The 27,163-nt window shown below is 41.5% G+C and overlaps 1 protein-coding gene across 6 annotated transcripts in view; it reads right to left on the bottom strand.

Annotated features, from left to right (window-relative positions):
* Positions 1-27,163, bottom strand: part of GRIA1 (glutamate ionotropic receptor AMPA type subunit 1) — a 277,008-nt gene that overhangs the window by 79,476 nt on the left and 170,369 nt on the right. For all 6 annotated transcript variants that reach the window (XM_040993959.1, XM_040994264.1, XM_040994108.1 and 3 more), the window contains 4 exons: positions 19,697-19,801; positions 7,275-7,385; positions 5,940-6,146; positions 1,780-2,150 (listed from right to left, as the gene is read on the bottom strand). In XM_040993959.1, coding sequence (XP_040849893.1) covers positions 1,780-2,150; positions 5,940-6,146; positions 7,275-7,385; positions 19,697-19,801 — 794 coding nt within the window. The remainder of the gene's footprint in view (positions 1-1,779; positions 2,151-5,939; positions 6,147-7,274; positions 7,386-19,696; positions 19,802-27,163) is intronic.

The raw sequence follows: 27,163 nt of genomic DNA on the forward strand, positions 1-27,163 counted from the left end.
TTAGTTTATGAGTCATGGGCTTGGAACTCCTCGGGGAGTCGTAGGGAATCTTAACACATATCCTAATATGAGTCTGTAAGAGTGTCATTAATAGGTAATATGCCCCCAATTGGGGAAATAAAGGAGGAAACAGGTCCTTGTGTGTCTTCTGACATGAGTATGCTTTGACGTTCCTCTGTTATATGAACTAGCTAAGAATCATTTCTGCCCACTGTTTATCCACTGGCCTGATTTATTTTTAAGTAAGTCCTTCCCTTGTCTGGTTCTTTCCTTTCTTCACCATGTGTTTGCCAGTGTTGGCCAAGCATCTAGTCTCACACCTCCTCTCCCACGTTTCCCCCTCCCCCTGCCGACTGTCTCCTTATTTAAAGAAAAACAAGATTATAATGGAACATGATGAGACTTTCTAAACTATACAGCAGGCAAACTAAGTCTTGGGAGAAGCTTGTTAGGAAAATTTTACTCTGTTGCTGCTCAGGAATATTGTCCTCATCAACACCCACTGCAAAATGTAGGTGGTGAAGATATAGCCAGAACAGCTCCACAGGCCTTGCTATTCATGCACTCATGCCTCTGGATACTCCATGAAGGTCAAATTCTAAGCCTTGTCTACTTGCATTGCTTTTCAAGTTTCTACAAATATGCGTAGTAGAAAAAGTGTTGATAGACATTAAGTAACCGGAAAAGAAAATACAGCCAGAGCTTATTTATTAGGTAAATCTCATAGTATTTAAATATGACATTAAAATTCCAGAACATAGTTGGAAGAACATTGTATATAAATACAGAAGGTCAGACATATGGGAATTATTTTGGATTGTCTAGATTGCTGATCTTCAAACTTATTTCCTCATCCTCTCAGTCATTTATTCCTATCATTGCTCCTTTCTTAGCTTCAGAATTACATTTTTTCCCCCCAAAACAGATTATAACCACAGGTGTAATCTCTAGCACAGACAGAAATGCAACTACTCTGGTTCTGTGTGGGAGACTGAAATGTCACTGATTCAGCTACCCTAGTGCTTTCAATGCAATGTGAAGCATCTTTGAGAATTCTGTTTTTGTGTCACAAGAAACAAATTTACATCTCCAGTGAAACTGGGTTATTTCCAAGGTCTTTCTTAGAACCAAGAAATGCAACTATTTTGAAGATGAAGGAGCTATTGTCTGGTAGTCTGAAATGACGTGCTCAGGGTCATACAGAGAGCTCATTATGACATGCAGGCTGTCCTAAAATCCACACTCATAATCCTGTGCCCCTCCCACGTGGCAGAAGTGGAATAGGACAGAAAATCTCATCTTCCATTCCTAAAAGGTGTATAATCTTGACAACAGAGTCAGCATTTGTTTGTTCCCTCACTTATAAAAGGAGGTAAATGGACGTTCCAGTTTATATTTCTGTGAGGATTTGCTGAGATGATAGGCACACAGGATTCAGGATTTTGCTTGGCATATGTCAGGTGTCCGGGAAATGTTAGTTGCACTACACTCTGTCTTCATTCTTTCTTGTACTTTTCAATTACACAACACTGGAGTCGTGTATTAGCCTGCTAATCCTGATAGATCACATCAACCGGAGACCAGACAGAGCTAGCCCAGCACTAGAATGAGTCTAGGTAATCTGTAGCAAGCAATGAATACCTGGCTCTAAAGAATAACTGAACAGTATACACAGGAAAAATGTAGGTAGAATGCTCGTCTCTTAAATATTCCAGTACTTTTTCTCCTGAGAGAAAAACAACATCAGGTGAAAAAAAATGTTGAGAAGAGTTGACTGACCTGGGAGAGATGTCACAGCCCTGCTGCATGAAGGCTCCAAGGGAGAACCACAAGCTGTTGAATATCCCAAATTCATTGGACTGGTCACTGGTCGTCTGGTCTCTCCCTTCCTCAAACTCTTCACTGTGCCATTCATAGGGGCTGAAGCGGCTGACCAGGAAGAGGACAACACTCACTCCAATGTAGGCAAAAACAATGCACATCCAAATTTCGTAAGCCAAAGGATCAAGGAAGGAGAAGACTCCTGGCTTGGACTTCTGTGGTTTTTTGATCATGATGGAGATTCCCAAACTCATAAATGGCTTGGAGAAGTCTATAACCTCTTCCCGAACCAGGGTGATGGTTAAGGGTGCCACGGCCACATCTGCTCTCTAGGAAAAACAAACAGGTGTAACTGTACTTGCACTTGTTGTCTTCTCACTATAATTTTTTTTATATATATCTTAAAGGATGTGAGAATGGGAAAGAATCTTAGAAGGTGACCCCCTTCTTGCTATATGGATTTTTCACTGGTACCAATGGTACCAATTTTTTAATGGTGGAATGTCATGATACACTTAAATAGAAGAATGATGGACTTGTGAGTGTTGTTGAAGAACTATACTATTGTAATAACATGGGGGAAAACAGTTGTGGGAGGGGGATGAGGGTGGAGCAGGGAACCCCTGTGCCTATGAAACCATATAATGAAAAATAGTAAAAAATAATAAAATATTATCGACAGGAGCAATTTGACATGTCTAATTGTTAGATGCTTCTTCCTCATCCTGCAAGCAGGGGGCTCTGGTGGTATGTGTTGGTTCTGCTGGCCAGGCCGTCATTCCTCCTTCCTCTGATGGGAGAACCAAACTTGTCCAATTCTTAGCTCTTCCTTCAGGTTGCAATGGGACTGATCTCGCACTGGTCATAGGGGAAAGGTATGATTCAGTTTGGCCAATCAGTGCACTCCTGGTAGAAAGATTCATTCAAGGATGGCACAAGAGTGTAATGGGTTTAGTTAGAATGACACTTGAAAGGCCAAAGCTGAGAAGTGAAGGGGGTGGCCCCTGATATGATCGATTGGGCCATTATAAATTCAGGGCTTACCCTTGGACCTCCTAAAAATGTATAATAATATATTCCTGTTTGTCATCAGAAACATGAGGCAATCTTTCTGTTTGCCTAGGCCAGTTTGAAGGCCAACAAAAATCATTCTTGCCAACAAGGCAAATTAATTCAGTAAACATATATAATGTACAAGGTCTAGGAGCTTTCAATACATTATAATCTCTGCATTCAGATAATTAGAAAGTATTACATAATACGATAAATTGATAGTCTCTCTTTCTTTCTCTGTGTCTCCCTTCCTAGACAGGATATGTGCTGTTCAAGAGATACAAAATGCACAGAATATCATGGGGATGGGATTCATTCTGGCTGGGGAAACCTGGGAAGGCCTCATGGAAGAGGTGACATGTAAGTTGGCATTGGTAGAATGGTAGGCCTTTGACAGGCTGTTCTTGGACACAGCAGAATTTCAGGAAGAAAGAACTTCATGACTTAAAGCCGTGTGCCAATCAAAACTGCTTTTGTTTCTCACAAAGATGGCTAAGAAGTATACAAATAAATCAGTATTTAAATTCTAAGTGCAGCACATAGATAAACATGAAGAATTTGTTCATTCTTGGCCATCCAGCATCCAATATGATCAGATCGTATTCTTCTGACTTTGCTACTTTTCATCACATGACAGAAACACTGGCAGCTACTCAGTATGATTCCACTGCTCTGTTGGCTTGCAATCAAGAATCCTGGAAACCCAAGAGGGTTTCTGTGGACAGATGCCACTGCATTCATTTCTGAGATGAGAGACATACCTATGCAAGTCTATTTGAGGCAAATGGTTTCTCTTACGATGCTGTGTCCCCAACAGTGCAGATGTGAGTCTGATGGCAAATGCTGGGTAGACAAGGGCTCTGCCCACCCACCAGCTGGCTGTAGCTTATAAAAGCTCTCCCCCGGTTACAGTCATTGGCAGGGATTATTGAGAAGGTGCTTAAATGGAATCTGAAGCTTGGCTTCAGAATGGCTTAAATTCTCACTTATGGAAAGAAACTTTCCATAAGGCAATGTGGAGTCAGTTGTGAATTTCATAGTAATTGTGGTTTTTTTCTTTCCTTAACACTCCATAAAATGAACAATTTTTATAAATACTTACAAGCTAGTCAGGAAAGAAGATATTACTCTTTGTAATTTGGCTTCGAGAAGGAATGGGGGAGCAATAAAACAGAAGTGATTTGCAGGGATTGACCACAAATTACCCAGAAGGTAAATGAAGATGAGTACTGAAGGTTGTAAAGGATATTGAATGGATCTTTAAATGTTTCTGGTGTGAGTTAATAAAGGGGCTCAAAGATTGCAGAATTATATCAGTACAAAAATATGTTCTATGAAATTTAATTTCTGAATGAATGTTAATAGCATGAAAATAAACAAATTTGGAAAAATGCACCTCTAAATAGGTTACTTGGGGCAGGTTTTCCTAGGGTGTTTATAAAAGACCATTATGTATGCACTGAGAATTTCCAAAAGGGCTAAGTAGGATCCTATATTTCCAAAATTATTTGTACTGGGGCATTTTCATAAGCAGCAAAAGGGACCAAAATGAAAGTAAGCATAACTGTCTTATTTAATGGAGAGGAAATTGGGGCAGGAATAGTAGCTGAGTCATTCAGAGGCAACCCCAACTTGTCTGTGCTCTGATGAGCCAATGACTCACCACTGGCTATTGCCCACAGAACGGTCAATAACATTGTTCTCCTCAGATCACAGACTTTTTACTAAGGAAACTCCATTACTTGAGGGTGAAGGTGCAGGTGGATGCTGGAGAAGGTGAAAAGTTCTTAACAGTTGCCATGGGGATGACCTTATGAACTCAGTGGAGTTCCCATGGAAACCAGCCTCCAGATGCAGCATGAACCGTCAGGTCTCTCTCTTTAATCAGTGGAGCTTTCCAAAGTGAGAGCGAGTAGGGGGAAGAAGGACCGGGAAAGCTAGGTAGTTCTATTCCTTAACTCATTAGTCACCTTCACAGATCACCTCAAAGGCCACCTCCCCAAGGCAGTTTTTGCCACTGTATGTTTCCCAAAGCCATTATGATGCTGTTTGCCATAATATGAGATGCAGATTTAAAATTCCCTGTCACGGTTGCTTCACTCTGACCAGCACTATGTTAGCATGGGGCTCCTTGGGGGTTCTACATATGTTGTAAATACAGACCCAACCTATAACTTTCTGTTTGTGTGTGTGCAGCTGGAACAACAGGGTTCTTCTGTTGCGTTATACTTATCTCTGACTACCCCTCATCTAAGACCTCAGCAGCAATCGTCAATGTTCTCTTTCACTTCTTTCATACCTTACTGTTTCTACCACCATCTATTGTTTATACTTTTGGAATTACTGGAGTGTTTTTGTTTCTATTTGAATATAGGCAGTTTTCAAGTTCTACATTCTTTCTGAATACTGGATAGATTCACATCATTAGCCTTTCTCTGAATCGTAGACTCCTAGATGCTGTGCTATACTTTCTGTTTCTCTACAAAGCAGTTAAAATAAGAAATTCTCGAGGGTTGAAAGTGGAATTCACACCTATTGTGAGGAGAAAGAAATAAAACCTTGGAAAGACTAATACTTGAAACATATTTTGGAGAAGGTAAAGGATTTTTATAGGTGAGCAATGGATGGGAATACTCCAGGTAACTGGAAAAATGAGCTGGTATTCTGGTTCAATTGGAAGGTGGATGAAAGGGAGTAGAGGGGTAAGTAACTAAAATGTTGGGCTGGATACGGCACACTGAATACCACCAAAGAAGTCTTTGCCTGAGGGAGCCACAATTGTTTTGAGTTGGAAGTGACAACTCAACAGACTGACTCAGGAAAATTGATCTTGCAGTTATACTGCCATTTGTGATGGACAAGAGGCAACTGATGCTAAGTGATTCTGGAGGAGCTGGGACCAGGAGTTTGAACAGAATGTCATGAGATATGATTTTTAGATGACTCAGCACAATCTTCAGGTACAGAATTGAATAGGAATGAAGGCAAGAACACACAACCTTCAAATGGTTTCTCATTAAATCTTCTTTTTCAGTCCTACAATTTTCCATTTGGAGGGCACTTACCCCATAGACTAACTCTCCCACCATGCCATTCCAGGCTTTTGTATCAGGATCTCGGGCTCCATATTTCCCATCGCTTACGATCTCCAGACGATAGGAATAACCTACATGCTTGGCAATCTCTGCTGCTAGTTCTACACAGTAGCCCTCGTAGCGGTCATTGCCCTCAAACTGGTTGGCATTTTTCTTGAGCATCACGTAAGGATCTTCCTGATAGAGAAATGAGAAGACAGAGAATCTGGGTTATGTGTTCACCATGGGTCAGAAGGACTTGGATGTGATGGAGGAGGATATTAACATTAGTCAAGATATACTTTAAATCTACTTTTTAGGTTCCCTCGCCCCCCCCCCCCCCCCCCGCCCCAGTCCTTCACTGACATTTGGGTAAAGGAAGAAACAAGAATGTTTCATCTGTTATTAGGAGAGATACTTTGTTTCTTTGAGGTTCCTCTGGGGGCACCACAATGGGAAAATAGCATCAACAGGCTCCAGAACTCTCATGATTGTCAGTCATTGAAATCATAACAATCTCACTTGTATCTTCTTTAATTTAAGTGCTGGACTTTAGGTAATTTTTTTTGAAAGTATATAGAAACAGGTACAATATAATCTTATCTTTATGTTTTATATATGGAGCTCAAAGGAGTATAAGTGGTTCATCAAAGAGTAGAAGGTGAGGGGCCCCGCGTGATAGCCTAGTGGCTAAAGTCCTCACCTTGAACCCACCAGGATCCCATAAGGGTGCCGGTTCTAATCCTGGCTTCCCTGTTCCCCATCCAACTCCCTGCTTGTAGCCTGGGAAACCAGTTGAGGATGACCCAAAGCCTTGGGATCCTACACCCATGTGGGAGACCTGGAAGAAGCTCTGGGCTCCTGGTTTCAGATTGGCTCGGCTTCAGCTGTTGCAGCCACTTATGGAGTGAACTATTGGATGGAAGATATTCCTCTCTATATATCTACCTTTCCAATAAAAATAAATCTTTTTAAAAAAAGAGTAGAAGGTGAGAAGGTAAAAATAATGAATATAAGAAGTGTAGAGTGAAAGCTCAAAACCTCTTATTTCCAGAATATTCTTTTTCCTTTTCTTTCTTTCTTTCTTTCTTTCTTTCTTTCTTTCTTTCTTTCTTTCTTTCTTTCTTTCTTTCTTTCTTTCTTTCTCTCTCTCTCTCTCTCTCTCTCTCTCTCTCTCTCTCTCTCTCTCTCTCTTTCAACAAGTGCTTGTTTCTGTGGATAGGACAATTTGGGCAAGAACAATGTCTGCTTTCATTACTGGTAGAAAACATTTATGCTGATCCAGGTTGGGTCCCAGGTACTGTTGATACAGAACTGAGTACTCACTAGGATTGTAGTAACGATGTATGTTCTATTCTGAACACTTGAATTATCACCTCCAGCTTGAGCATCTGTGGCAGCAGGTACAAATTTATCATCTTCATTCCAGTAACCAATCTGTTAATGAAAAGCATGGGGAGATGTAGTGCGTGCCTGACTTCTTAAAACTGGCCTGTGCTGGAACACTCAGCCAATACCAGAAATGAGGAAGCCAGGAGCTCAGCATCACAATACATGGTATAGGACACTCTGAGCTCCAAAGCACTGGTAGACAGAAACAACAACAAACAAGAGGCATATTACTGCAACTCCACACCCAGTGATAACCCTACAATGGTGGGGCCAAATCTGGAAATTGCCTCCTTTTAGGGGCGAGTGCTGAGCTGTTTAGTTTCATATGATTTTATTCTGTGTATATGACCATAACCTTAGTTACCTCATGTCTTAACCCTGACCCTCCCTGAGCTCATTTTGAGATGTTGCTGAGATTACAGGATTGAAACATTATATTTCTTTCACTTAAGGTGCTAGGATTGTTACCTTGTCCTTTACTGACATGTTTCTTAGTATAAACCATTGTAATACTGTTCATATAGTAGATCCCCAAAGTAGCAATTGACAACACTAATTTTTCAAGTATCAAAAGGTTATCTATACTGACTAATTTTCTAATATGTTTCAGCAACTATTTATTAAATTCCTGATGTGTGCAAGACTTGAAGCTAAGACATTGGGAAGGTGGGTGGAAAGATAGAGAGAGAGAGAGAAAGAGAGAGAGAGAGATAAGGGGATTTGATCATTTTTGTTATTAGAATAGATCTGGTTTACTTGGGTAGTTACAATGTACACATACGTCGAGTGAGAATTAAATGTGAATGAGTTTAAGCACTCAGAAACAAAAGAAAATGTGATATCTGATTCAGGGGAAAAGGCAGTGGGAAGAGGCAGGGTTTAAGATTTTTGAAAGATGAAAAGATTGAAGCCAAAAGAAAATTTGAGCTAAAAAGTGAAGACAGGACTCTGCCCAATATGTAAAGTCGTCCTCAGTGGAACATGAAGTAGCTCAAGAGGGCATTGAGTACCTGAGTCTAGGTATTGGAGGCTTGGAAAGTAAGGCTGAACAGTGTGGATTCTCTCCTGAAGGCAACAGGGGATCATGTTTTGGGAACAGCAGAATGACATCTCTCTGTCTCCCTTTATCAGTTGTGTTCTGTTTTGTGGTCATGCTGTTGGATTTTGATACAAAGAAGAAGGAAGGAGAACTGGCAGCTGATATGGAGAAGGGTGAACAGGTCTACAAACAGTCAGAACTAAGATCAGGGTCTCACAAACCAAAGCACATGCCAAGTGGTCATCTTAGACAGCATCTTCACCTTGATGTCTTTCCTACTTCTTTAAGTTGCAAATCTACGGTTCCCTCTGAGGTATCACACCTGTTAATATTAACTGCCATCACTGATTAAAGTTTATTGTGTCTGATGTTAAGTATTTTGCATAAGGTATGTGGGTTAACTCGTCCAAGGTAATATAGCTGGAAGGTGGTTGAGGAAGGCTGGTACCCTGGCCATTGTCTGCAGATGCTACTTTCATGGCATTGTTCTTGTCAAAGGGCAGAGGTTGGAGGACTCAGCCCTGAGCTGGCAATCATGTTAGTTATTATTTATTGTAGTTTATAAAATGCTGATTGTGTTCAAGACACTCTTCAAACTGTTTTCTATGTTTTAACTACTTTGGTCCTCACACAAACTTATAAAATTAGATAGGTAATTATCGTCCTAATTTCAAGCGTGAAGAAACTGAGACATGCAAAGTATGGGAAGCTCCCCAAGGCAAGGAATCTGAGCCCCAGCAGTTGACTGTAGGAACATGCCCTCCTCCAGCATGCTGCTAGCCAGCCCTGGAGTATCCCCCCATGCCGCATGTGTTTGTGCTAGATTCCTAATTTGTAGCTGTTTGCTTGCCTGTATCTATTTTACCATTGTGTTGTATACTAGTTGTGGGCAAGGCTGAGGTATACACCTTTTGTGGCCTCTGTGTTAATACAGCATGTCTTTCACAGAGAGGTAGCTAAAGAATAGTTTGTAGAGAGAGAAAAAAAAATGCAACCTAGCATTTATGTGACCCAGCATGTAGGCAGTGGGTGCTGTTGATGCCAGGATTGTTCAAAAGCCAAAGGAGTGTGTCCCTCAGGTGACTGGAGATTTATACTTGGAAGGCAGCCATGTGCCTGTGTAGGATACTATCAGTGTATGTGGTAGGGGACTTTTTTCTCTAATGATCCCAAAATAAGAAATTTAGATTCCAGAATGTCACAAAAGAAAGATTATTTCATCCAACCCTTTCATTTTACATATATAGAGACTTGATGACAAAGACACTTTCTGAAGGTCCCACTGTAGTCTGTGCTTCCTCACTATACTGATGTTTCAAGGAGCCCTAAGGGTCCTATGAGATCTCTCAGCACGTTCCTGAGTTGAGGGAGGGGTCAGGAAAAGGGTGGAAGTTATGTGTTTTCTCATTTGTGCTCTAACACTCAGCTCTGTTTTTCAATCCACTTCCTAGATTGAAATTTTCCCTTGATAGTTGCTTTCACAGGAAGCCCTCTGGCTTACAACAATTGTTAAATCACTATGGCAGTATGTCATGATGCAAGATTTATTGTTTTCCATATATATTTTTCTATATATATATATATATATATATGTTTAATCTCCAAAATATTTTCACAACATTTAACTCTTATGATCTGCTCACTATGTAAATAATCCAGACAGGCCTGCCGTTACTTTCTGTCTTCCAGGTGAGAAGACGTAGGCTTAGGGAGATCAAATAACCTAACATATAAGGAAAATTTATATAGTAGATTAGTTTCAGGAACTCAGATCTCATGGATTGCAAAGGTAAAATTATTTCACAATCTTAAACTTGGGACAATGTCAAGTTGGTATGTTTCTCCCCACTGATTGGTGCTTAAGGTATGTTTGGTTCCTTCAATTTTTATCTCCTTTACCTCCTCTTTTTCTCTGTGTCCTTTATTCCCTTCCTTCCTTTCTTCTTTCTTTCTTTTCCCTTCAAAATAGTCCACAAGTCAGCTGTTTCTGCCTAAACTGTGCAAAGCTCAATAGAAAGTTGTCCTCTTGACATGCTATTAATTCGACTAAAACACATAGCATAGGAAGAAATTGTATTTAACTAAAGTGGAGACTCAGTCATTAAGGAGAGTAACAGTGGTTTTTCTTCTTGCTACTTGTTGAATTCTTTATTTAGTGGAGGATTAAACTTGTGATTATTCAGTAAATTGAAAGTATGTCATTGTAAAAATTAACGGAAAACTAAGGAAGGATAAGGGATGGAAGGAGGACAGGGTAGTAAGTATCTTATGCTTTCAAAATTGTGTATGTGAAATACATGAACTTGTTCTCTTTATAGAAATACAGAATTAAAAAGAGACCAATTTTTTTTAAAGGATATAGAGTTCCCTTAAACCTAGTATCACAGTACTACTATCAAGTTGGGATTTATAAAAGAATACTATGTTTTTGGTGGCTTTCATAGATCGTCTTTCATATTACTAGCTAGTATAATAATAAGTGAATGTTGTAAACAAGTTTATTTGTTTCTAGTCCTTTCGAAATGAAGTGAGAGATTACATCACTAAGCTTATTAGAACTCAGTGATGCCAGACCACAGGCCTACACCTCCTGTAAGCCAGATATTTTTTTTTATCATGAAAAGAAAACTGGCAAAGATTATTGAAATGACATTGGAATTTGGAGGTGAGAGTATATTTCCATTTCTTTGGCAAATGGCTTGGATTATTATACAGCCCTTTGATTCTCTACTGAGGGTATGCAGGAGCTTTGATTCTATCTGAAAGTAAGTCAGAATTAGTAGTTTGGTAAAGATTAGGGCCCACTGTTCAGGAGAGGATTTAAACAATCCTGACAGTGAGCGGTCTTCTCCTGGGGCCAGTTATAACTTTTGATCTCCTATTTTTCATGTACCTCTAAAGGTTCTTTGAGTGTAGGAAATGAGCTTAGGTGGTAGGTGAGAATTTTTTTTTTTAAAGTGGATGAAGTCTAGAAGGGAGATAATCATAGAACTGCAAAATCAGTTGATCCACCTTGCACAGTCATTAAGTTGAATATATGCTTGGAAATCTTTGGGCTGCCTTTGAATTCACAGCTCTGACCTCCAAAATGAATTCTAATTCAAACGAGTTTCAAAAAAACCAAGTAGTATACTGTGGCCAAGGGAATGAGCTGCCTACCAGGTGTACTGTTTCCCTTCCCTAGTGGGAAATAGCTAACTCTTCAGCAACTGCAGTTCTCAGCCTGTATAGCACCTGGTGGCTGGTCAAATGGATTCTGACCAATGGAATGCAACAGAAGTATTGTGCCCCTCTTCTAGGCTACCCTTAAGTTCCCAGCACAGTTTCCATTTTCTTTCTCCCCCATCTGTTAATTGTATCTTGACAGCTAGAAGGACCCAAGTAGATAGTTGGAGGCTCCACAAACCTAGGTCTTAGCCTTGGCCTAAAAACTGGCCACTGATTATGCAATAAATAAATTTATATTGCACCTGGTAGCTAATTTGCTGAGTTTCTCTCTTACAATAACTGAGGTTATCTAAGCTAACATACTTAGAGGATTTGACATTGATGTGTAACTTTATCTGAGTTCTATTTGAGGTATTACTTCATTAAACTTAGCAGTCTAGTTTTTTCTTTCTTATTGGCAGATCAATGGAAAGATATGCTCCCTAATTGCCCAGCAACATTAAATTAACTTGCCAGTTGTATAATAACTACCAATTGGTATGTTGTTACTTTAAGTCAGTATCTTTTAGGTTATAATGGTCACTGTTGTTGATGTTTAATTGCTTCTGTGGTGATCTTGGGAAAGGGAACCCTTTAAGAGGTGATTAAATCACTGGAGCTCCATTATCAAGAAAGGATTATGTTATGATCCTGGGAGCATGTTAATTATTGTGGAAATGATGCTATTACAAAGATGAGCTCTCTATGTCACTGTACAATGCCCTCTGCCTTTTTAAATGACATTACAAGGGCCTCACCAGATACTGGAACCTTAATATTGGACCTTCCTCTAAAACTGAAAGAAATAGTTTGTTTTCTTTATAAGTTATCCAGACTGTGACATTCTGTTTCAGAGACAGTACAGGCTAAGACAGGTGATGAGGAGGCAGAGAAGGTGGAGGAAGGACAATGCATATCCAAAGTAGAGATTGGCCAACTTTATCTTAAAGAGCCAGGCAGTAGATAGTTTAGGTTTTGTGGCTTATACAGTCTCAGTCCCAACTACTCATCTTGTCTTTTGGAATGCAGAAGCAGTTATCAGTAATCTATAAACAAACAAGCATAGCTCTGTTTCAAATTTCCAGACACTGAGGTTTTAATTTTAGATGACTTTTACATATCACAAAATGTTTTTCTTTTGATCTATTGCAAACATTTGAAAGTGTAAAGACCATGAGTTGGTGGGCTGTCCAAAATCTCTGAGTTGATGGGCAATGCAAAAGGAGGTGGTAGGCTGAATTATACATCAGGGGGTTATATTTTGCCAACTTAATATGGTTTAATTGACAAGCAAAAACGTTAGAATGGGTAAAGAGTATGAAAAACATAGAATGGGTTAATGTGACTGTGCTAGATGGAAGGGCAGCCTATCCTGAGTGGCTTCACTTAAGCTAAGACCTGAATGACAAGAAGACACATAGCTCATGAAAATAGAATTAGAGAAAACACCAGGAAAGGCAGACACATGCATAAAGGAAAGAACGACCTGATGTGGCTGAGCAACAGGAAGGTGCCACTGTAGCTACAAAGTAAGGGGCTAGTTATTAAAGATTCAGAAGCTGGTATTGGAGGGAAGTATCCTGGAGGGTATTGAGGACAATATAAGCAGATAAACTCTATTTTATGGGTAAGAGAAATTTAGTGAAAATCTTAAGTACGGCAGTGAAATCTGATGCAGATTTGAAAATTACTGTCCCAGCTCTTGTGATGAAGAAGCAGCCTTGTCAGGGGGAAAGAATGTAGACAACAGAATCCTGAATACTGAGGCCACTGAGTGAGGAAGGCAGGGGCTCAGAGGAGATCAGACAGGCATTAAGGCTGAGTTTGTGTTATCACATGGTATGATGTATATGAACTTGGATGGTAGGGGTTTAAAGAAAGGCCTCCAAAGAGAATATGGAATGGAGAGGTGTGAATTCTCTGGGATTTCAGATTATTTTCTTTGTCAGGAGGCATTTGGGTCATATGAGTCCTTTTTCTCCAGCCGTTCTTCCCATAACAGTTGTACACAGGATGAGAACTGGGGTTAATCCACACAGGACAGGGTAGGGCATTCAAATCAAGTTGAAATGAGTAGTTGCCATCATCCAGGTCTGAAGTTAGCCACAGGATCAGTGGGGACAGACATAGCCAATGAATTCAACAATTTTGGTTCCTTTATGAAAGAGATCTTTATGCTTTTTTCTTGGGCAGCTGTTTATCAGAACTTGTGATTCTGCGTGATATTGGCTAGGTATTCCATTTTTGAATGAAAAATTATTTGTTTGAGGGAAAGAGGAAGCAAGAGTGAATAAACTCTCATACACCAGCTTCCTGACCTGCTAAATAACTGCAATAGCTGGCACTGGGCTGGACCTTCAGTCTGGTCCGGGGAATGCCATCCAGGCTTCCCACATGGGTGGCAGATACCTATCCACTTGAGCCATCACTATTGCCAATCAGGGTCTGTCTTGGCAGGAAACAAGTCAAGAGGTAAACTCAGGCACTCTTAATGTAGGATGTGAGCATCCCAACCTTTAGGAAAAATGCCTCCTCCCTGACTAGACATTCTCCATCAGTACCCTGTGGTCAAATGGTATTTCTGGGCAGAGTTCCTAGGATCCAGTTCTAGTAGAGGCAGTGCCTAACCTGGCGTCTGAAGCTCCTAAACATTATGTCTGGTGAGTGCTCAGAGCATACATATTTCAGTGGAATGTCAAATTGGTTCTAGGAGATATGTTGACCGCATGAGCAGTAAGATACAGGCCTGAGGATGGGGAGAATTTTCCCAAGGCTCCAAATTAGGAAGAAGCAACTCTTCTTCATTGCACGTATCAGGTAAGGCCATGCAGTGTTCAATAAGTGTCGTAACTAGGTCACACTTGAATATCTGAGAAATTACTTTGCAATGAGGCTGACTGAATAAAAGGCTAGAAGTCACAGATGTGGAGGGAAAGTCAGATCCCCTGTAAACAAAGGATGTTTAAGCTCACATACTAAGAAAGGATTTAGTTGCTGGAAAGTAAGTTTAGAAACAGCCCGGGGATCTGAAAAATAAAGCAAAACCATTTGCTTGGGGATTTTAAGGCTACTCTGTTATTTTTGTTTGGTGATTTATCTATTCTATGGGCTCACACAGCCTGACTCACTCAAACTCAATGCTTGCACAAAATCCCTATGGCCCATGGAAAGGAATTTAAAGTACAAAGCAAACAAATGTGGGATAAATGGTCAGTACATTGTCAGGCACTATTTTCTTGGCCTGACGATAGGCCGGGGAAGTACCAGGGATCATCTCTATCAGAGTTGACAGCAATGAAGTGTACTACCTGCCTTTTTAAAGACAATGTAAGTGTGATTCAGGGAGGCCAAATAACTTGTCCAAGGTTATACACTTAAGTAGAAGAGAGCAGATACTTTAATCCCGGTCTGTGTGCCGCTGAAGCCCAAAACATACTGCTCTGTTAGTGTTTCTTACTGTACTGTATAGAGCACCAGGAATCTCTCAGGTTGACAGGAGCTTTAAACCTATGAAGATTCTGAGGCCTAATTTTTGTTTTCCAGTAGCAGGGCCTAGACCTCATGAATCTGCCCTCTTAATCAGGTGTCCAAGGCTGAGAACGACACGTCTTCTCTGTCTATTTCTGAGATGTTCTCTACACAGGCACGTCTTGAGAATAAGGAGACACCTAACCATCTATAGACTGGGAATCCTGATCCTGGGAGTAAGTTTGGGAAGATTATACTGAAGAGCAGTTTGTTAGTTGGTAAAGATCCCTTACTTTCCTTCCACAGAAGAAGCCAAAATCCAGCTAGAAGAGGGATGATGTGATTAGGAACTTGAGACTAAAAACATTTTCAGATGGCATTGATACCTAGAGTGACATTGATATCAGAGCTGAGAGGGAGTGACATTGATATCAGAGCTGAGAGGGATTTGGATAGTCCAAAACCTCTCATCTATTTTAAAGACTCTGGGGCCAAAATTGTGGCACAGTAAGTTAAGCTGCTACTTGTGATGCTGGCATCCCATAGTGGAGTGCTGATTTGAGTCCTGGTTGTTCCATTTCCAATCCAGTTCTCTGCCAATACATGTGAGAAAGAAGCAAACAATGTACCAAGTACTTGGACTTCTGCCACTCATGTGGAAGACCTGGATGGAGTCCTTGGCTGCTGCTTTGACCTGGCCCAGCTCTTCCTGTTGTAGCCAGTTGGGTAGTGAACCAGGAGATGGAAGCTCTCTCCCACTTTCTCTGTGTCTCTCCTTCTCTATCCTGTTTCTTTTTGAAATAAATAAAATATACCTTATACCTGCTACTCAAAGAGATTAAATGCCAAACACCGAAGGCCACACATCTGTATAACACAGACTGTGATACTTATCTGTTGATTCTCATGCTTGTCACACCACCATGATGTCCCCGAGATATGCCATCTACTGACAAGAATATAGGAAGCATTTTGGCTTTGTTTTGAAATATCATGATATACCCCAGAGAGAAAAAAATAAGTCAAATCAGTTTTGTTATTTTATCTTTGGCAACCAAGTAACTAACCTCTCATAGTATAGAAATGCCAATTTGCTCCACCAGGAACAGCAGTAATGTTTTTCCCCATGGCAAAGGCTATTCCAAGGATTCTAGAAACAGCAGGGATCCCTGGTGAACAAGTTTCGATCTAGGAACAATTTGCTTGCCTGCTCTGTGCATGACACACTAAAAAGCTGCCATGTTTATGTCTTCATCTAGATGGCAAAGGCTGACACCATCTGCTCATTTCAGAGTCTGAAAGGAAGGTGACTTGGAGAGTCAATATTAATCTGGTGTCTCTTCCAGGGGCCACAACATTCCCTGAATGGCCCACTCTTCCCCTGCCCTTTAGTCATCAGAAATGTTCTGATTGTGTCAATCGAACCCATTCAGCTCTGGCATCAGCTGCTACAGAATGAGCATGGGCTGGAGTGTCAGCAGACGGGACTAAGGTCTCAAACCACTGCTCACTGGAACCCCCGAGGTGGACTAATGGGCTTCTTTCCACCTGGAAAAGGAGACACCCTAAGCAGTCTGTTGGGCCTTTCTGCCTTGGTTTATCTGTCTATGAAACAGGGACATATCAGTCAGGCCAATACTCTTTACAGCAAAACTATGAACAAAATGCTTTGAAAAGGAAAAAGAGAACATTTTTTTGTCACATACCATACCTTTGACATTTTCTATAAGGCTTAAAACCATAACATAGGTAACATTCACTGAACAATGACCGGGTGCAAATGCTGACATTATCTGTTCTTATTTAAAGAAGTGGCAAATGAAGGGTTGTTAAGAGCCAAGTGATCCAGCAGATTACATCTCCAGCAGCAACAGGAATAAGAATGGGGATAATAAAAATGGAGTAAGAATTGGACTACTTCAGGATAAGCATTATTTGCAGAAAGTTTTGTCCCTAGAGAATGTCTTTGTATAATCACCATGACAAAGATTTGCTAAAAGTAGGTGTATTGTTGTAGTGGCTCCCTTTCTGGACAAGAAGAGTGCTCCTGTTTGGAACCTGCTGAAACATAATGCTGGTAATGGGTCCTAGTGGGGTTACTAATGCAGTGTTACCCATTAGGAGGTAGGAGGAGGGTGCTGGAGCCCTTAAGTTGCTAACAGTCAAAGAGGATGGGATGGATGCCAACAGCAAGTGCCTCAAGAGGAGCCAAGTGTGCTCTGTGAGCATGCTAGGGCCACAGGTAGGACAAGGGTTGTCTGACACTGGGTAGAAGAAAAGCTTGAAGAAAGCCATTTGAATTTGGCATTTGAGGTAGGCACAAAAATACTCCACTGAAGTTGCCCATGCCCTAATCTAGAGAAGCTGTCAGAATATTACCTTACATGACCAAGGAGACTTTGGCGATATGATTAAGCTTTCAGACCTGAAAATGGAGAAACCTAATTACATGAGTCATTACAAGTCAAGAAGCATTCCAGGCTGAGATCAGGGAAGATCTGATGAAAGGAGAAGGGTCAAAGGTGTGATACTGCTGTGTTAGAAGTTGGAGGAAAGATAACATGAGCCAAGCAATAGGGGTGACCTCTGAAAGAAGCTACAAGAGACAAGAAACGGATTCTGTGCTGGAATTTCCAGATGACACAGCCTTGCCAACACCTTGGTTTTATTAATTCAGTGAGATTCACTGGATTTATCACTTACAGAATTGTAAGGTGTTAAATTTGTATTGTTTGAATCTATTGTCCATATTGATTTGTTGTAACAGAAATTGTTTTAATAATCTGAATTTGTGAAATGAATTAACATAGACTCTGGAATACAAGGTAGAATTCCAGACAAGAGCCAAGAGAATGGGTTTCACAGAACTGAAGATGTACATGTAAGACCATATGGTAGAACATTTTGCAACGGTGGGAATGCTTTATGTCCATGCTGTTTGTTTGAAGAGCCATTAACCATGTGCATTTATTGGGTACTTGGCATGTGGTGAGGGCCACTGAAGGACTTACTTAAACTGTAATTAATTGAAAACTAAAGAGCTACACATGGCTAATGGCAAGTGTATCTGACAGCACAGGCAGAAAGAGCATTAAGTTTAAGAGATTAAGAAGCAACTTTCTTTGTGTTCAGACCAATAAGAAATTCTGCACAGCATGCATTGTTTATCCTCTCAATGACCCTATAAGGTTTGATTTATCAGAGTGAGTCTCATTTTTTCAGAAGAGAAAAAACCAAGGCACAGAAATCATGAATAATTTTTCTAGCATCCCAGGCTGATAAATGGTAAAGCCAGGATCTTGTTTCTAGGATTCCAGATTCAGTATTCAGATCCATGACACTTCACTAGTGCCAAACCACACTGCAACTTAACATGCTACAAGTCACCACACTGCATCAGCACAGGGCTTAGACATATAATGGAGGACAGTGAACTAGAAACTGACATGATCTCTATCAAAACTGGCCAGGGAAGGATTCCCTGGGGGAATGCCATTTACCCTGAATACTAAAGAATATAGGAGGATTTTACCAGGCGAAAGGTGGGAATAGGTGGATAGAGTCCTAGACAGAGGAAACTGTGTAAAAACCGTCTGACAGGAAAGAACATGGTGTAATTAAGGAGGTGAAATACAATCAGAATGTTTTGAGTATAAAGAGCAAGTACGTGTTGAGGGTCAAGGTGGGAAAATTGGTAGAAGCCAAAGAACACAGGATTTGGTAGAATTCTGAATGTTAGAGGCATGGCGTGATAGCCTAGTGGCTGAAGTCCTCGCCTTGCATGTGCCAGGATCCCATATGGGCGTCAGTTTGTAGTCCCGGGTGCTCCACTTCCCATCCAGTTCATTGCTTGTGACCTGGGAAAAGCAGGAGAGGATGGTCCAAGGCCTTGGGACCCTGCACCCACATGGGAGACCTGGGAAGAAGCTCCAGGCTTCTGGCTTCAGATCAGCTCAGTTCTGGTCATTGTGACTGTTCATGGCTGCTTGTGGAGTGAACCAGCAGACAGATCTTTGTCTCTCTTTTCTCTCTGTAAATCTGACTTTTCAATAAAATAAAGAAATATTTAAAAAATCCTGAATGTTACCCTAAGGATTTGAGTTTTAGTCTAGGATTTTTTTACACACACACACACACACACACACACACACACACACACACACACACACACAAATAAAAAGTTTACTTATTCTGTATGGAAAATTAAATGGATGTAAGCATAGATCAGGAGATAGTCATCATCATTTTAATGATTCAGCAAACATCTTTTACAAATTCCACAGAATCCCTTAGAAACAGCATCATGTAATCAAATTGCTTTCCTATCCTTTGATTTTTCACACACACACACACACACACACACACACACACACACACACACACGGGTAGGTGTGTGGATGATTATATGGTATAAGGTAGATTTTTATCTTCACTTTGCAGTTAAATGAGTCAATTTTCAAAAAAGCACTCTGACTTTCCTAAAGTCAGTTGGCCAGTGTAAGAACTGAATCTAGAGTCTGCACTGTTTGAATCTCTCAGAGTCTCAGTTCAAGAAAGGCAGATTTCTTTGGGAGGATCTAGGCATTGGCCAGAGCCTCTGTTGAGCCCTCTCCTGCCAGCACATGGAAGCAAAAGCCCTTACCTTTCGGATACCATCATGTTTCATTTCAATTACATGGAGGGTGTAGTTGGTCCGGCGACCCTTTTCGTTGAACTGCACATTTCCAGTCAAACCTTCAAACCGCACCTGAAAAACAAGGCCAAGTCGTTCTGAATTCAGCAATGAACTTAATACACTTCATATTTGCAAAAGTTTTTCTGCTGAAGTAAATTTCAGAACCAAGAATGTTACTAGAGATGAGACTGGAGTAGGGTGAATGCTCAAAACCCTCTTTTGCTCATTTGTTTCTCGATGGACTGATGTCCATTCTGAAAGTTATTTTTGCTCTTGCTTTAGGCAAATACTACAGTGGGTCAGAAGGTGTAATTACAGGAAACCTTTTTACCATCCTTAATTATTAAAGATTCCTACCACACCCGCATCATGACCACCACCTTCAGACACCCCTGGAATTGAAGACCCTGAAGGCAGCTTACAGAGGAAATGTGTTGCTATGTTGTTGCTGAAGAGTCAGGAGGCAACTCAGGACCAGATTCTGGCCTTATGATACCTTATGTGATGCTTGAGAATACTTTCTTAATTCCTTTGTATTGGGGTAATAGAGTATTAAAAGCCTAAAGACCTGGAATTGATTTCAGCTTCCGCTTTAGTAGCGGAGTGACCCTGACTCACCTCCATAAGCCGCATTTTCAAAATCCCTGCTCCATCTACCTTGAATGACACAGCTAAAGTGAAAGTGCTGTTAAAATTTTATACCACCTCAGGAGAAGACTTTATGTCCACATCGGGGAGTGCTGGGTCTTAAAGAAGTCTGCATTAAAATAAAATCTGTATTTGAACGCTACGCACATAGGCTACATGGGGTTTTTGCTCCATGAATGAGTTCAAATTTTCGTTACCTAATATCTTCAAGTTTATATTTAAGGTCTTTTGGCCACCATGGGAATCCAGGACTTTTGTGGCTGAACCTTCTGCTCCATAGATGATAGATCTCACTAAAAAGTCCATCAGAAATTGAGCATGGTTTTATCCCAGATAAAACAAATGACATTCCTGGGGGTGGGTGTTCAGTCTAGTGGTTAATATTCCTGCATTCTACTTTGGAGTGCGTGTGTTCACTTCCTGGTTTTGGTTCCTGATTTATACCAGTGTAGACTCAAGTAGGGTGGAGATCCAGGTGGTTGAGACCATTACATTCATGTGTGACATTTGGGTTGCATTCCAAGCTCGTGACTTCAGCTCTGTTCCAACCTTCAGCTCCTGACTGTGGTGGGCATATAAGGTGTGAATGAGTGGATAGGAACTGTTTTTCTCTTTCTTATAAGTAAAAGTTAAAAACTAATGCCAGAAACCACATTTAAAAAGACTTATTTATTGGAGAGTCAGAATTACAGAGAGAGGGTGAGTCAAGGAGAGAGTGAGTGAGTTGGAGAGTGGTATCTTTCATCCTCTAATTGACTCCCCGAATGGCTGGACCAAGCTGAAGCCAGGAGCAAGGAGCTTTATCCAAGCTTCTCATGTGTGTGTCATCTTCCACTCCCTTTCCTAGGCCATTAGTAAAGAGCTAGAGATTGAAAATGAAACAGCTGGAACATGAACAGGTGCCCATAAGAGATGCTGGTATTGTAGGTAGTGCCTGATATGCCACAACACTGGCCCGAAGAAGCCATGTTCTTTAATGTCACCAGATCCCTTCCTAAGGACAATGAGCTAAACCTTTACATATTTTCAATGCAACCCCACCATATGGTCCAGAATTAATTCTTTCCCCTACTTCAAATGGCTTAAAAGGAAACCTAGCAAAATTCTGTTTTTTTTTCGATGTTTCTTTTGTGTTTAGAAGGTGTCAGAATTGCTGGTTTATGTGTATTTGAGAATGAAAGAGAAGGAACTCTCCCTCTCTCTCTCCCTCTCTCTCTCCCCCTCTCTCTCTCTCTCCCTGTGTGTGTGTTTGTGTATTTGTTATTCCCTCTTCTGAGTCTGACCGTCTCATCACCTTCTGGTTTGAAATCTCAGTGGGGAGGCCTTGACAGGCCCAGAGCACAGAGCAAATGATACAACAGATCCTTCACTTCTCCAATGAAATCTGGAGAAATCCTTAGCTTTCTAGCTTTGGGGAAGTTTAGGCTGTCTGGACTTTTCATAGAAAAAAACAAAATACAAATCTTGTGAAAAAATATTCAAAGAAGGAGTAATTTCTGTCCATGACTATCTTCACATTCTCAATTTGGTCATCTCTTGCCCACATTTAAATCTTTTCCATAGGTAGAGGTTCAAAACAGGGCTGCTAAGGTTAATGGATGCCAATTGTGTATAAATGTGTATTATGTTTCTGCTACATGAATGGCAGGGAGAAAGAGGGAGGGAGAGGATGAAAGAGGAAGGGGGAGAAAGAGAGAGAGAGAGAGAGAGAGAGAGAGAGAGAGAGAGAGAGAGAGATGGAGGGAGAGGGAGAGAGAGAAAGAGAGAGAAATGTCTTCCATTTCCTGATTCATTCCTCAACCACTCTTCTGTGCTGGCCAAGAGAAAAACCAGCTTAGCCCCACATCATTTATCCTAGAAATCAGATAATAGACTCAGAGGACAGAACTGCAGATACACCTGTTCTGTGTGAATCTTCAAACAAATGTCCCCACCCAACTCTCAGATCTGAGCTTTGGGCACTCAATCCCATTCTCCCTCATCTCGGGGTGGCTGAAGTCTGACTGATAGAACCTGGGTGGTCTCCTTCATTCCTGTTACCAGAACGCCTGTTGCCATTCTGGCACCTGCTAACTTGCTCTGATCTGAGAATTAAGCTTGGTTTTCCCATAGACGGTAGTGCATGCCAGTTTTTGAGTTAGCTCTTAGTGACACTGAAGCACATGTTTTCCTTCCTGTTGTTGCTGAGAAAGTGCTGGTTAATGGCTCTTCTGCATAAACTGTGTTACAGAATTGAAATATTCAGTGATTCTTATAAATGCATGCTAAGGGAAACTTTGTTTCAGGACATATAGGTGCAACTTTAATAGGGCATGTCAGTGAGGGACCAAGATTGGGCTCTGCTCTGAATACAGCATAGACACTGGAGATTTGTAGATAAGGTATAAGGCAAGGATCAAAGGATGGAGACTTTACTAAGGAAATATCAAGGGCCAGGGAGGATTCTGACTTAAGCATTCTATTAGGATTCCTGGTGAAGACAGCCCAGGGTGAGCAGCCATCACCCATGGGACAGTGGATGATGATGAACCTGGTTGTGGAAATGTCCTGTTCTTGCTATGTCAGCAGGATTCTTTGCTAAAACTGGACTTTAGAAGGAAGTGCAAAGATAGGCCTAGGAGGAGATTGTGGGATCTGACTTAAGTTTGACTGAAAAATAAAGAATCATTGTCAGTCATCATCTCTGGTCCCTATTTCCAATGCCACTGGGGTTTTCAAGTGGATCATTCAGCATGGACCCTCTTACTAGAAGTTCACTCATTATGACGCCTATTGGTGAGACCCTGTTGAGCCACAACCCACTTATTCTGGCGAGAGTGAGTCTTGGGACCTTCCTGAGCTTCCACGTTTCCACCTGAAATATGGGAAGAGTCATCTTGGCTCTAAGTATCTCATGCAGTTGCCATGAGGGGGTGTATAAACTTTGTGAGTTAAAACTCTGAGCTTTGTGATAAGCCCGCGAAATAGGCAGCACTGTGAACATTATGTCCATGTAACAGATAAATAAATCCAGGCACAGAAAAGTAAGATACCAGACCAGATCCCTAGAAAAGACTTGTTCAGGCCACAGTGGAGCCTTGCTGTTCTCTTAATTCCCTAACAATCCAGTGTGATGCCCACAAGTCCTCATCTGCACCCTCACTATAATCTCCTGCTGACTGTTATTGATATTTGCACTTACAAATCTAAACTCAGCTGTTCAAATTCACCCCTTTGTAAAAATTTTTTGTTTATTTATTTATCTATTTTCATTAGAAAGTGAGATTTACATAGAGAAGAATAGACACAGAGAAAGAGCCCCTGTCTGCTGGCTCACTCACAAAGTGGCTGCAATGGTTGGAACTGAGCCAGAGCTGAGCCGATCTGAAGCCAGGAGCCAGGTGCCTCCCATGGGCCTCCCACATGGGTACAGGGTCCCAAGGCCTTGAACCATACTTCACTACTCTCCCTGGGCACAAGCAGGGAGCTGGATGGGAAGCAAAGCAGCCTGGATGTGAACCAACACACCTATAGGATCCTGGTGCATGCAAGATGAGGACTTAGCCACGAGGCCATTGTTCTGGACTAATATTCACCCTTTTTAAAGATTTGTGTGAACATCTCTCTCTGTTTTCTTGGGGCAGTAAAAGCTCCTGTTCTGGAATAACTGATAAAATCTTTTCCTTTCACTTATAAGCATTACTATTTAGTTCTCCCTTTCATGCTAAGATGTCCCATTACAATGACAAGTTCTGTGGCCATTACTAAAAGGCTTGGTTACACTCCTACAGAGACCTTGCTGATGCCCACTTTTTGCTCTGACTGTCAAAGGCACCAAGAGCTCACCTAGGCAATTTAGCCCTTCATCTCATTTCTCTAGTCACTATTTCTCATAATCTGGTCTTTTCTCCTAAACTGGATCTGGAGTCCTGAGAGGCAGGGATCCTGTCTTATATTTCTATGACATGTGGGGGGTCTATTTTCATTTCTGCGGGTTTGGTTATTGTTTGGCATGTGGCAAAAGGAAAGAGTAAGAGGGACATTCATTATTTAAAGCAGGTCTTCTAAACCTGAGGTATTGGGATGTGCTTCAAAGAATGCCTATGGTTCTTCCAGCTCCTGGTCATGTACAAATCTATTAATGTGTATATGTGTTTTTGTGGGAAAAAGTGGCTCAGAGAAAATGAAGTTGTATCCTCAAAGGGACTATGACCTTAGCAACGTTAATGACCCAACCTAAGGAGCTGGGTCTTCTCTGCCCGCAGAAGTCGACATATGGGCACCCTGGTGCTGTCTCCTTTCTGGAGTGCTGAGAGCTTCCAAGATGTAGGTTCATTAATATTCTGAACAGCTCCCTGGATGGCAGGCAGGGGGCAGGAAGGCAGGGTGATTATCTTCGCTCTGCTGCTAAGGAAATTATAGAGGGCTGAGGTTGGTGGGGTGCAGAGATATCATCCAGGGTTTTGTGCTACTGGGGCCCAGACTGTAGCTCTTGTATGTGCCCTGCAGGGCTGGGCCTTTGAGACCTCAAAGCCATTCAGTATGTGCGACAGGGTAAGGTGTCAATCAAGTAAGGATTGGGGATGGGGGAATGTTTTGCAACTAGCTAGTTGTATAATTTTCAGAAGTTTTTAGTCTCCCTGAAGCTCAGTTCGTCTCTGTGTCATATTTAATAGAATTAGTGATATCAGAATACTAAAGAATGAATGAGATAATATGGGTGCATGTCTAGAATCTTGTACAATGTAAGGCCTGGGTACAACACAGCTATTATTATGAAAGCTTCTAGAATTTGACCCCTCAAGGTAGGAGCTTTTTCCATAGACTGTGTTGGGTTTCCCGGCATAACTCATAAACATCAGGTGTGACCCAAGGCCCAGGTGCCAGGGCAGCAGACACCTGAGCCCCCAAGACCTGGCTTCCAAGAATTGACAGTCGCTGGGATTGAGCCCACCTCTGGTGGGCACTGTTACTTTTGGATGACATGCTATTTCTAGAAGGGAAATGGGAGTCAGTTATCTTTGAGGCTCCTTCAGCAATAAACTCTTTTGATTCTAGTTACTTAGCAAAGATTTGAAAATAATCTGTTTGAATGGCAGATCTGGCTTCTTCGTTCATTTGATCTGGAAGCTAAATGGCTGGACCATGATTGACTATGCATGGAAGGCCCCAGAGCACAGGGTAGGTCTAGCCTGGGGAAATGGGGAGAGTCCTGTGTGGGGTGTGGTCCAGCTTCTGCTGTAAAGCTGCTGTATGACCCTGAAGGAGTCACTGCCTGCTCTGAATTCACTGTTTCATCTGTAAGTGAGGGAAAATGGAGTCAATCCTCCCTTCAGCAGTGAACCATTTGGATGCTGGGTGCTGAGCAAAGATTCGGACAGCTGGAACTGGTTTGTTATTCAGCTATGCCTTTGTGAGCTTTGTTTTTTCCGATAGAGACTGAAGGGAGTTCTCTGAGGGAAGGCCTTGCCTCCCGTTCATGGTCCCCAGACCAGGACATGCAGTAGGCTTTCGGTGGATAGCTCATGGAAATTGGGTACATGTATGTCTTGAAGCCAAGAAGAAATAAAGGAGGATAAGGATAGAGTGGAAGTATGAGTGTACATTACAACCAAAAGGATGTGTGTTAGACCACAGAACAGAAAAACCATCCTCGTTGAGATCTTACAGCTAGCTGAACTGGGGAGTCATCTCCCCAACTTCCTCCTCTGCATAGATCATGAAAGGCAAGCTAGTATGTAGGCAAACTGAATTAATACTGCAAGATCACCCAAAAGTCCAAGAGCCTGGGGTCTCTCACCTTTCAGTTTGGAGCCCTCTCTATTACCATGTTGTCTCCCAGGCTTCTTCTTTGTATTGGTGGCATTAGAGCATTCTTGATTTAACGTCATTAAGATGGGAGTTGGAAGGGTATGGACAGAGGTCAGGTCCCTGGAACTTTCTGAAACCAGTCTCACATTGGAAACACAGCTTTTCTTGATTGTGGCGTCTAGAAGAACGTTTGAAATAGGCTGGGGGTGAGGGAGTTGGGGCATGGAATACCCCTTTAGCAACTGTGTGTTTTTGTTGCCTAGTGATTTGGGGGTACATGTAAACAGAGGCCAGGAGGGTAGAAACAGCTACCAGTGGTCTTCCTCGAGTACATCCCTCTCATGGGGAGCAGACTCCAGCCAGGTTTCATTCCCAAAAGTAGGTCTCCCTATTTTCCTTCATAGCAAGGCTGTGGAACAGCTGGTAAAGTGGCTCCTTTGTCTCTGCAGGTTGTGAAAATTGCTCAAGCCATGCTTGTGTGGTTGGAGAACACATGGGAATAGTTGTGCAATTTTCTCTGTGTTTCTTCCTTATTCAGAAGCACTTCTGTCCTTCCCTGAGAGCCCAAATTCACCTTCTGCTGAATGTAGTATTATAAGAAAACTAGTCTTACCAAAGCAACTTCCTTGGTTGGGGAAAACAGGTTTCGAGGGACATTAGCACAAGCCATCTTGCTGTTGTTGGCTCATTGCTGTGCCAACATGGTAAGCAATGCCCTCTTACTCCAGGACCTTTGGAACGTAATCTCTCTATTGGGAGCTACTAAAGGCATCATATAGTGCTATGTGTTTGCATCTTGAGAGTTGGCCTGAGGGTGAAGTGCTTCTTGAGAATTCCAGAGACTTCCAGGAGTTTCAAAAGTGATAAGCGGGAGGCCAATCTCTACCTTCTTCTAGACCAGGGTTTTTAAATCCATACCACAGGTACCACTGTTTCACCCTGCTTCCACAGCAGATATAACTAACAATATTTATCTGTTTCCTGCTGTATTTGGAT

Source organism: Ochotona curzoniae, unplaced genomic scaffold (assembly GCF_017591425.1).
Source record: "Ochotona curzoniae isolate NIBS_2020 unplaced genomic scaffold, NIBS_Ocur_1.0 contig_1, whole genome shotgun sequence".
NCBI lineage: Eukaryota > Metazoa > Chordata > Mammalia > Lagomorpha > Ochotonidae > Ochotona > Ochotona curzoniae.